This window comes from Pleurodeles waltl, chromosome 6, assembly GCF_031143425.1.
Source record: "Pleurodeles waltl isolate 20211129_DDA chromosome 6, aPleWal1.hap1.20221129, whole genome shotgun sequence".
Lineage (NCBI taxonomy): Eukaryota > Metazoa > Chordata > Amphibia > Caudata > Salamandridae > Pleurodeles > Pleurodeles waltl.
In genome coordinates this window covers 1,558,458,148-1,558,470,416 of record NC_090445.1, presented here as the reverse complement: position 1 = coordinate 1,558,470,416, position 12,269 = coordinate 1,558,458,148, and the positions used below count along the sequence as shown (strand labels likewise).

General features: G+C 44.6%; 1 protein-coding gene across 1 annotated transcript in view; it reads right to left on the bottom strand.

Annotated features, from left to right (window-relative positions):
• DISP3 (dispatched RND transporter family member 3) overlaps positions 1-12,269 on the bottom strand; it is a 145,722-nt gene that overhangs the window by 11,436 nt on the left and 122,017 nt on the right. Inside the window, exon 20 of the mRNA XM_069241240.1 lies at positions 10,660-10,826. Coding sequence (XP_069097341.1) covers positions 10,660-10,826 — 167 coding nt within the window. The remainder of the gene's footprint in view (positions 1-10,659; positions 10,827-12,269) is intronic.

Genomic DNA, 12,269 nt, shown 5'->3' with positions numbered 1-12,269 from the left:
CTCACCATCTTTCTTCTTGCCATCCTTGTCACCACCTGTATGAACTTTTCTGTTCACTCTTGTTCTGACCCATTTGTCTGCCTTCTTTCCCAATTCTTGGGGAGAGGTCAGATCTGAGTCCACTGGATATTGGTGTAACAAATCAGACACACAGTTATTAAGAATATGCTCTCTCAGGATTAAGTTATACAGGCTTTCATAGTCAGAAACTTTACTGCCATGTAACCATCCCTCCAAGGCCTTCACTGAATGGTCAACAAAGTCTACCCAGTCTTGTGAAGACTCCTTTTTGGTTTCTCTGAACTTGATCCTGTACTGTTCAGTGGTTAAGCCATAACCATCTAGGAGTGCATTCTTTAAAACTGTAAAATTATTGGTATCACTTTCCTTTACAGTAAGGAGCCTATCCCTACCCTTTCCACTGAAAGATAGCCATAGGATAGCAGCCCACTGCCTTTGAGGGACCCCCTGTACAACACAGGCCCTCTCAAGTGCAGCAAACCACTTGTTAATGTCATCCCCCTCCTTGTAAGGGGGAACTATCTTGTGCAGATTCCTAGAATCATGCTCTTTTACAGGATTACTATCTGTAATACTGCTGTTGCCACCATGGGGTCCAAACCCCAACCTCTGCCTTTCTTTTTCTAAGTCAAATGCTTCCCTGTCTAGATCCAGCTGTTGCTGTTTAAGCTTCAGCCTGGACTCTTCCACTCTCAATCTACTGAGTTCCCTTTCTAACACTCTGTCATCAGGGTGGGTGGGTTGGGCATGCCTAGACACAGAAGAATGGTGTGAATGGACAGAGGGAGACCTGTCCCTAACAGATGACACTCTAACAACCTGGCCTAAAGGAGTGACCTCCCTACTATGATGAGAACTCACATTAGTACCAGCCATGCTAGTTGGCCTGCTAAGGGGCAGGTTGGGAAGATTCTCATATAACACTTTTGCTGGGGCTACCCCAGAATCAGAGTGTGAACCTTCAGCTAATCTGTCACCTGATGTGCCAGCTAAGGCCTTATCATTTTCTATGAGCATATTAACTAACAATTCTCTTGAGGGATTCTTCCCTACCCCTAAACCTCTATCAATGCAGAGACTCCTTACACCTTTCCAGTTAAGGTGGTCATAAGCTGTGCTGGCCAGATCCAGAGTTTGACCTGTACCAGACATGATAGAAAAGGTTTAAGGGACAGAAAAAGAAAGAAAAAGTTTCAGAACTTTTTAAGGAACAGAAAAAAAAAAAAAATCAACTTTTAAGAAACTTTTTGAAAGTTTATAGGTACTTTTCAGCACTTAGCAAAAGAGTAAGAGAAGAAAAGCAAACCTTTTTGGTTAGGTGTACATACACTGAACTTGTTTTGTATATTTTTCTCTTATGAAAAGTACAAAATGACAAAGTGGTAAGTAGTTGCAAGTACTTATCCCACCGCTGCACAACCAATGTAGGAGGCTGGCCTGGCTTTTAGTGGGAACCAAGGGGTACTTACACTCTGTACCAGTTCCAGTTATCCCTTATTAGTGTAGAAGAGGTGTCTAGTAGCTCAGGTTGATAGAAAAGGTAGCTTAGCAGAGCAGCTTAGGCTGAACTAGGAGACATACAAAGCTCCTACTATACCACTGGTGTCATATGCACAATATCATAAGAAAACACAATACACAGATATACTAAAAATAAAGGTACTTTATTTTTATGACAATATGCCAAAAGTATCTCAGTGAGTACCCTCAGTATGAGGATAGCAAATATACACAAGATATATGTACACAATACCAAAAATATGCAGTAATAGCAATAGAAATTAATGCAAGCAATGTACAGTTACAATAGATTGCAATGAGAACACATAGGTATAGGGGCAACACAAACCATATACTCCAAAAGTGGAATGCGAATAACGTATGGACCCCAACCCTATGTGAGCATGTAGAGGGTCGCTGGGACTGTAAGAAACCAGTGAGGGTTAGAAAAAAAGCCCACCCCACGACCCTGAAAAGTAGGTGTAAAGTGCACCTAAGTTCCCCAGAGAGCACAGAAGTCGTGATAGGGGAATTCTGCAAGGAAGACCAACACCAGCAATGCAACAACGATGGATTTCCAGACGAGAGTACCTGTGGAACAAGGGGACCAAGTCCAAGAGTCACACTCAAGTCGTGAGTGGGCAGATGCCCAGGAAATGCCAGCTGAGGGTGCAAAGAAGCTGCCACCGGATGGTAGGAGCTGTGGATTCTGCAAGAACGAAGAGGACTAGGAACTTCCTCTTTGGAGGATGGATGTCACACGTCGTGAAGAAGCTTGCAGAGGTGTTCCCACGCAGAATGACCGCAAACAAGCCTTGCTAGCTGCAAGGGTCGCGGTTAGGGTTTTTGGATGCTGCTGTGGCCCAGGAGGGACCAGGATGTCGCCAATTGCGTGAGGAGACAGAGGGGGCGCCCAGCAAGACAAGGAGCCCACTCAGAAGCAGGCAGCAACCGCAGAAGTGCCGGAACAGGCGCTACAAAGAAGAGTGAACCGGAGCTCACCCGAAGTCACAAAAGAAGGTCCCACGACGCCGGAGGACAACTCAGAAGGTCGTGCACTGCAGGTTAGAGTGTCGGGGACCCAGGCTTGGCTGTGCACAAAGGAAATCCTGGAAGAGTGCACAGGAGCCGGAGCAGCTGCAAATCATGCGGTACCCAGCAATGCAGTCTAGCGTGGGGAGGCAAGGACTTACCTCCACCAAACTTGGACTGAAGAGTCACTGGACTGTGGGAGTCACTTGGACAGAGTTGCTGAGTTCCAGGGACCACGCTCGTCGTGCTGAGAGGGGACCCAGAGGACCGGTGATGCAGTCTTTTGTTTCCTGCGGTTGCAGGGGGAAGATTCAGTCGACCCACGGGAGATTTCTTCGGAGCTTCTAGTGCAGAGAGGAGGCAGACTACCCCCACAGCATGCACCACCAGGAAAACAGTTGAGAAGGCCGCAGGATCAGCGATACAAGGTTGCAGTAGTCGTCTTTGCTACTTTGTTGCAGTTTTGCAGGCGTCCAGAGCAGTCAGCGGTCGATTCCGTGGCAGAAGGTGAAGAGAGAGATGCAGAGGAACTCTGATGAGCTCTTGCATTCGTTATCTAAAGAATTCCCCAAAGCCGAGACCCTAAATAGGCAGAAAAGGAGGTTTGGCTACTTAGGAAGGAGGATAGGCTAGCAACACAGGTAAGAGCCTATCAGAAGGAGTCTCTGACGTCACCTGCTGGCCCTGGCCACTCAGAGCAGTCCAGTGTGCCAGCAGCACCTCTGTTTCCAAGATGGCAGAGGTCTGGAGCACACTGGAGGAGCTCTGGGCACCTCCCCTGGGAGGTGCAGGTCAGGGGAGTGGTCACTCCCCTTTCCTTTGTCCAGTTTCGCGCCAGAGCAGGGCTGGGGGATCCCTGAACCGGTGTAGACTGGCTTATGCAGAGATGGGCACCATCTGTGCCCATCAAAGCATTTCCAGAGGCTGGGGGAGGCTACTCCTCCCCAGCCCTGACACCTTTTTCCAAAGGGAGAGGGTGTAACACCCTCTCTCTGAGGAAGTCCTTTGTTCTGCCTTCCTGGGCCAAGCCTGGCTGGACCCCAGGAGGGCAGAAACCTGTCTGAGGGGCTGGCAGCAGCAGCAGCTGCAGTGAAACCCCGGGAAAGGTTGTTTGGCAGTACCCGGGTCTGTGCTAGAGACCCGGGGGATCATGGAATTGTCTCCCCAATGCCAGGATGGCATTGGGGTGACAATTCCATGATCGTAGACATGTTACATGGCCATGTTCGGAGTTACCATTGTGAAGCTATACATAGGTAGTGACCTATGTATAGTGCACGCGTGTAATGGTGTCCCCGCACTCACAAAGTCCGGGGAATTTGCCCTGAACAATGTGGGGGCACCTTGGCTAGTGCCAGGGTGCCCACACACTAAGTAACTTAGCACCCAACCTTTACCAGGTAAAGGTTAGACATATAGGTGACTTAAAAGTTACTTAAGTGCAGTGGTAAATGGCTGTGAAATAACGTGGACGTTATTTCACTCAGGCTGCAGTGGCAGGCCTGTGTAAGAATTGTCAGAGGTCCCTATGGGTGGCAAAAGAAATGCTGCAGCCCATAGGGATCTCCTAGAACCCCAATACTCTGGGTACCTCAGTACCATATACTAGGGAATTATAAGGGTGTTCCAGTATGCCAATATGAATTGGTAAAATTGGTCACTTGCCTGTTAGTGACAATTTGTAAAGAGAGAGCATAACCACTGAGGTTCTGGTTAGCAGAGCCTCAGTGAGACAGTTAGGCATCACACAGGGAACACATACATATAGGTCACAAACTTATGAGCACTGGGGTCCTGGCTAGCAGGGTCCCAGTGACACATAACAAACATACTGAAAACATAGGGTTTTCACTGTGAGCACTGGGCCCTGGCTAGCAGGATCCCAGTGAGACAGTGAAAACACCCTGACATATACTCACAAACAGGCCAAAAGTGGGGGTAACAAGGCTAGAAAGAGGCTACTTTCGCACAACAGTCTATTTGGATCTTCTGCCGCCGTAGAAAGGAATGCACCCTGTGTCGTGTAGGATAGTCTTTCAGCCCCCTGATGTTCCAGGTTAGCATATTTACCCGTCGAGTCATAAGAGCACTGTGTACTCCCTTCCGCTGCCAACCAACCTCCCCCCACATAAGTGAGAGAGCGGTCTGACTACCTTTCCCATGTCTCACATAAGAGTTTGCACTGTAAATATAACCATCAAACATATAAAAGCATGCACATAATGAACAAATCCAAACCCCACTTCCCACCCCGGATAAACAGTGGAACAAATAAAACAAGGTATACTGTAAATCCATATGTGTATATGCTGCCAGGACAGCCTAAGATCCCAACACCCCAGAAACTGAAACCTACCACAACAGAGGAGGCACCCCCACCTCATAATCAAAGTGTACCGTGCTTGTATCACTTATATATTATACTCCAGAAAAAGACACCTCCTCTCACCATATGATACCTCAAGGGTGCAAGGGCAACGCCCAGCCGCAATCACTAGTGTTTACCATAGCTTCTACAGATCAATCAGAAACCCTCCACCTCATACCATGTAGGCAATCGTAACAATATGTGCCATAGGGTAGAAAGTTAGAAGGCAGCTCTCTGAAAGGATAAAGTTAGGTGGCATCGGACACCAATCCCGCTCCCGGGACAGGCAACTGGGCAGGACCACTGGGTGCAGGCGACAGGCTGAGGGAGACCACCACCATCGTGCCGTCTGTTGTATTTCAATTCTGTCATGATTACCCCCCCTCATGACTCGGCGTGTTGTGTATCCGGTCCTCATTATGCTTTCTCCAGTTGGAGCTACCAGAACCACCCCTTTGACCGGAAGCAGGATGGGCCTGACTTGACCCACCCGGGGGAGCTTTGTCCCACATTTCCACCCATCTCCAGACCACCTCTGGGCGATCAAAAAAGTAGGATCTGCCCCCAGAGATGACCTTTAAGCATGCCAGATATGATACCATGTAACACACATTCATGGCATAAAGCCCTTCCTTGATGTCTGCACCTTGTTTATGTAGTCCGGATAAATGGAGATTTTATGGTTTTCAAAAACAGCATTGCCGGTTTTCTGGGCAGCCCGCAGGATACAACCTTGATCGCTGTAATTCAGAATGTGAACAATAATGGCCTGCAGAGGAGCCTCAGGCCGAGGAGGCGCAACCAGCTCCCTGTGTGCACGCTCAATTACGAACACGGTGGATAACCCTGCAGGTCGCAGCACATGTCTGATCCAGCGTTCCACAAAGACCTCCACGGCAGACCCCTCCGCGAGCTCTGGTAACCTAATGATATTGTTATGTTGTGATCTCCCCTCAGCATCCTCCACCCTCGCCTCCAGGGCTCCCGACGTAGAGGTGACCTGTGCCAGTTGTTTCCACAGAGTGGTGACCTTCATCTGCAACTCCGCTAAGTAGCCCTCCGCCACCTTGACCTTATAAGATACCTTCCTGAGAGTTGAGTATACTTTTTAAATGTAAACTAGATCTTATACATTGGAATGGAAGAACTGGGATGATCGAAGATATGATTTACAATGTCTCATGCCACAAGTTGAAAGAGCCTGATCCAGAAAAAGGTATTGGTTCAAGAGAGCTGCCCTAAAGCATACTTTGTATATTGTAAACAATACTTCTTCTAGAGAGCTGTGCTGTTAACCGAGACCTAAGTAAATCAGCCTCAGAATCACCCCATTTGACCTTAGCAATAAATAGCATTAGGAAGAAACAGGATTGTGTTAGTACGAAGCAAGACTATTTCTTATGCTAGTTATTGTAAAGCAGCCGTCAAACAGAGAGTCTGCTGTTGTGTAACTCTGGCTTTGTTTATTACTAATTATGCCATGAACTCCATCGTCCTCATTTTCCTTGGTTACTTAAACACTGGAATGGATAAAATAGAACTACCAGCATATAATCTACTCTTTAATGTGCAGGATTGAGGCATAGAACAATGAGTCGCATTACTCTCTTATGATCTGGCTCTCAACATGAACTTGATTCTCCTAACTGAGGACATTATCAAAGCCATCAAACAATGTCCCATAATCCGATCAGACACTATGGCAATATCTTATTGATATTTCCACCAGCAACTTGTTTAGAAGCTAACCCCCTCTGCCGTATCCCCTTCAGTCTATTCACACTCAATCTTGAATCAGCATTACGTACTTTTGCCCTGGTTATACCAAAAAGGCTTCATAAGTTAAGTGATGTAATCAATCCAGAGAAAGCCCAATAGGTTTCAGCTTGTGTCTAATTCTTGCCTTACAAGTACAATTTCATAATTCACAGGAAAGAGTTACTTTGAACAGGGTTAGAAAATGAGGCACCTTGACCCTGTATTTTTGGAGTCTACAACAACCTTTAGAATTCTTTATTATGTATAAAGAATAATAAGCTTGGCCAAACACAGTTTTTGCCCATACCTACACACTTTAAATAACAGTCCTTCTGCATGCACTACTCCAGCTCTCCAGCCCGTTGGCCACATTCGACCTAACTCTTCATAATGCCTGCCACTTTGTGCATACACTTTTTAATGCTGTGCATCCGCTCAATCTACATACCTTCACTCCCAAACAGAACATATTCTGTACTGTACAGTATTGTAGTGCAACATTTACATAGCCTTAGTACACTTATGTAGGACGAATAAGTGCTTGCCCACATGGGTTGCATGCCACACTATATAGGGTGTGATATGAAGTGCGTTGTCTCTGTTTTGATCATATGTGGGAAGTAGTTTCATGTCATATGGGATGACCACAGAGGTGCAGTTTTCGTATTACACGACGCACCACAGGATGAAGAAGTGTGATAGAGAGACAAGTGGTTTATGGTTTTCAGTAAGCTGGCAGCATTGAACACCTCTGCCGGTCCCTCCATGCTATTTCTTATGATCACAGTCTACTTAATTGGTTACTGCAGTGGGAAGTCCATTCAGAGATATTTTATTTAAGGTTTACGGTCCTGAGCTGGCATAGGTTGGAGAAAAGATATTAGTGAAATCTTCTGGCATAAACTTTGGTAGTATCATCCCACATCTGACTATCATTGTGAGATTTCAAGAAACAGTCATAGTATGTAGGCTACTGAGGCCTGTAGTGGTGGACTAAGTTAAAGACCAATTTGGCAAGTGGTATTTGACAGACGTGTTCAGCTATTTTATCGCTGTTGAGAAAGTGATAGGTGGCTATTGTTGTTGGCTGGTAGAATACCGGGTGATGAATATGACGGTTCACAGTTTTGTCTTATGTGAATGTAAGTGTCAAGCAATATAAAGAATTTATTATGCAGACTTTGTGAACTACGGTTGGCTTGCCTTACCACTGAGCATTCTGTGTCTGTATGCACACCAATACAGAAGAGCATCCTTTTGAAGTGTTCGGGGCAAATTTAAGAGCCCCTAGTGCCTCCTTGTGCCACATTAGCGTCATTTTTTTATGCTAATGTGGGTAACTGAAGGCAAAATCGCTGCGATTGTCTTTGTGAGTGGCAAATTTCACCATTACTGACCAAGCCACCAACACTGACAGCTTCCATTCTTAAATTGAAAATCCCAGCCTACAGGGTGGTCAGATCTTGGCACAACTTTCAGAGTCCAGGCTACAAAGTTGTAAAAAATTATTCTTCCTCATTAAAGGACAAAAGGTTCAAGATGCTGAAAACCTAACTATTCATGCAGTAGCCTTGGATTCGGCTCCGTGTCATAACACTCACTAATGTAGAATTACTTTTCTTAGCTCTAAATCTACAAATATTGATTTAGATATCTACATTTAGATGTAAACATCACCTGCGTGCATATATGAGAAAATAACTATAGTAAATCCACACTTACCTGTATATATAATTACTTTCATTAGTCAATATTCTGACTATGATATTTTAGTAGCACATTTTTTTTAAACTTGATATTCGGTATTTACCATGTTAAGACTGTGAATGTGAAAGGTTGGTGCCAGGAAACTATGTAACCATCAGGTCCTGACACATGCAGGTGAATTTCGAAGTGCTTGGTTATGTCACAAACTGATGGAATGAGCTGTAACAACTCAACTGCAATACATTCCAGAGTCTAAGCAAGTACTTCACCCCAACAAGATTTCAGACTTCTTTGGGGCACAGCAGTGGATAACTTAAGGCATGTGGTGACGGTATAGGAGCCTTGATCCGTCTGCACTAGACTTACCATTCGTTTTAACATCATTGATAATGTGATTTCAGTTCTTGGCTAAATTATATTAGCATTTGCATAGGAGGCCTAAATTGGTGAGTTCCTTGTGGGATCCTGAGCCCTAAATCAGGCCCATACCTTAATCAATTACCAACTGCGGGAAACATAGGAGAGTTAGATGGTGTACAATTACCATTTTACAGCAATGCCAAATCTATCACCAGTGGTATTTAAGATATCTCTTTCAATAAGAGACCAGTTTAGGGCATCTCCTTAATACTTACAACAAAATGCCCTCAATCCCACAATCATGCAGCATTAAAAAGTCCTAATCTATACCATTTGTGAATTCTTGTTGTGGCCTAGTGCCAGCGTAGTAACAGCTTGATCAGGTCAGAGGTTACATTTTTTGTAGCTGTGGGTCTTAATCGGTATCTCAGCCCACTCTTCCTGTGTTAATATTCTGCTAACCTCTCTTTCCCACAACTTTTGATAGCTCTCCTTTTTCAAAATGGGATAGAAACCCCAGTGCCTATCCTACAGTTGCCTAAACTGTTCATTCTAGGGTAGTCCAATTCTACCTTGAAGTGCTTGAAGGGTTTACCTTTGTCCTAAAGATTCCCTATCTATCTTACTGCAGCTCCCATCCTTCCGATAATCAGAACTCTTGTAATGCTCATGTGAAAACCAGGTACCAGATTATCGTAAAAGGAGAAACATAGAAGGTGATCACGCTCTTCTGGCTCATCCTGTCCTACATCATCAAGGAGGCTTTGTGTGACAGAGGTAAAGTATAACGTAACTGTCTGTGTGATGTAAGCAGCCAGGAAACTATTACTCATAGAGGTGGCATGATAATAGTGATGTCTACATAGCATAAAAGATTTTCAGTACCCTTCTGTGTCCATTCAGACACGTCACATATTAATATCAGAAGCCCAACATCATTCCATAATCCAATCTTTCGGTCTGACCAGATTCAGGGGCTGAGTCATTTTGGGTCTGGTTTCCAAAAATTTAAAACATTACAGGTGACCATCAGACGTAACCTTGACCGCCATGTAAGTTTTTAATGGACTATTACGCTGTGTTTTTTTTCCCAGAGCAGAATAAATAACTAAAGGCCTGCCTTTGAATTCTGCAAAGCACATCAAGTGCCATGGAGCAACTTAAGCAGATGTCCACTATTGGTGATGCTGTTGTCATAACCATGTATGAATAACAGAGGACCTACTGTTGTTATCATATCCAAACCAAATACTAAGCATTAAATTAGAAGACCATAAATTGGTCTGAGAACCATAACCAGATATCAAACAGCCATCAAACGAAGATTATAAATCTCATGCAGAATCATAATCGCCCACAAGAATAGGTTTCAAGTGAAGACATTAAGCAACCTTGAGAAGAGCATCAATTTTACCCATAACCACTATCAGGAAGAGGAGCTTAGTGTTTCACAGATCAAACAGTGATTAAAGAGAAGAACATGAATTACACCCAGAATCTTAAACACCGCCACAAAAAGGAACCAATTGAGGGTACGGGTTCAAACAGCCATTAATAAGATAAGCTTGAACCTCAGTGAGATCCAGTGCCTAGTGACTACAGGAGGCTCAAACTGACATCCTTCAATGAGAGGAGCATGAAGTTCACACACAATCAGAAACTCCTAAAAATGAACCTAGAGAGAAAAGGAGATCAAACGTTCAATGAGGTAAGCATTAATGTCACCAAAAAGTATACCCATATGCAAGCAGAATAATTTATTGAGGAACAATCACTAGCGCCAACAATAAACAATGTGAAGAACATTAATCTCACTTAGAACAGAAACTACAATGAAACTACTCCCAGTTAGGACATTGCAGTTCCATTCAAGAAGTCTCTACCCCAGCTGCAGGTGATGAAAATATACTCACCTCACCCAGGTGTGGTGGCAGACTCTCTCCTGCCAGCAGGTAGCCTTCTACTAAATGTACACAGTAATCCACAGATGAGCCCACGAGGATAGAGAGGGAAATTGCCTCAACCGCACCCATTTCCCAACCAGATAGGTACATGATGGAAACAACCAAGCAGACAACCCCTGAATAGAAAGAAAGAAACAGGATTGATCAGGTCAAGTCAACATTTTGCCTTACGTCTATGGTGTTAATGAAATACTGGAGAACAACCACACTGCTGGAATCCTGTAGCATTAACACAGTATTGCTCAAGGAAGCTCACACAGCTGTAGTCCCATAGAAATAACATGGTAATGCTGAAAGAGGAACACATTGCTGGAGTTGAAATGTCACAGTGCTGGAGTCATACAGTATGGGCAGGGCACTGGCAAAGAAAGCCCACACTTCTGGAGTGCTTTAATAATGGGAAGGACAATGGTGAAGAAAACATATACTGCTTGAATTGTATATGCCTAGCAGGGCACTGGTGAAGAAACCTCACACAGCTGGAGTCCTATTATACTGATGGAGAAAACTCACACTGCTGTAGTCCTTTATCAATGGCAGGGTATTGGTGGAGAAATCTCACACTGCTGGAGTGTTATAACACTGAGAGGGCACAGACACAGGTAGAGATAACACACAGTGCTTGGGTCCTATAACACTTGCAAAGCACGGGTTAAGAAAACCAACATTGTTGGAGTCCTATAACACTGGCAGAGCAGTGATAAGGAAATCCCCCACTGTTGGTATCCTATAATACTGGCGAGGCACTGGTGGAAAAAACGTGCACTGTTGGGGTCTTAAAACACAGGCAGAGCACCGGAGGAGAAAACTCACAATGCTGAGGTTCTATAAGACTGACAGGGTACTGGTGAAGCAAACCCACACTGCTGGAGTCCCTTAGCACCGGCATGGCACAGGTGAAAAAAACTCACACTTCTGGAGTCCCATTACACTGGCAGAGCACTGGTGAAGAAAGCTCAAATGACTGGAATTGTATAAGCCTTTTTTATTTTATAACCCTGGCCAACAAGGGATACGGGCCTGGCACTGATGGAGAAACTCAACGGGACAATTCACAAGGGTAAACTTACACTTTTGTGTATGGTTACATTTGATTTGGAATTCACAAACTTTGATTTAATAGTAGGTTTATGACTGCAGAGGCTCCATGATTGGGGCAGAGAACTCACACATAAAAAGACATGAGATGCCTATCTTTTTATGTGAGGAGTTCTCCACCCTAACCGCGGAGCCTCCGCAGTTGTAAACTTACTATTAAATCAGACTTTGTGAATTCCAAAACAAACATAAACCTACACCAAAGTCTAAGTTTACCTTTGTGAATCAGGCCCACACTGCTGAAGTCCCTTAACATTGACAGGGCACTTGTGGAGAAGACTCACACTGATGGAGTGATATTACACTGGCAGGACGCTGGTGAAGAACACTCATTGCTGGAGCCCTAAAAAATTGGCAAGGCACTGGTGGAGAAAACCCGCACTGCGGGTGTCTCCTAGCACTAACATTGAGCTGTTCAAGGAAGATTGCACAGACACAGTCCTATAGTATTTTTGAAGAAA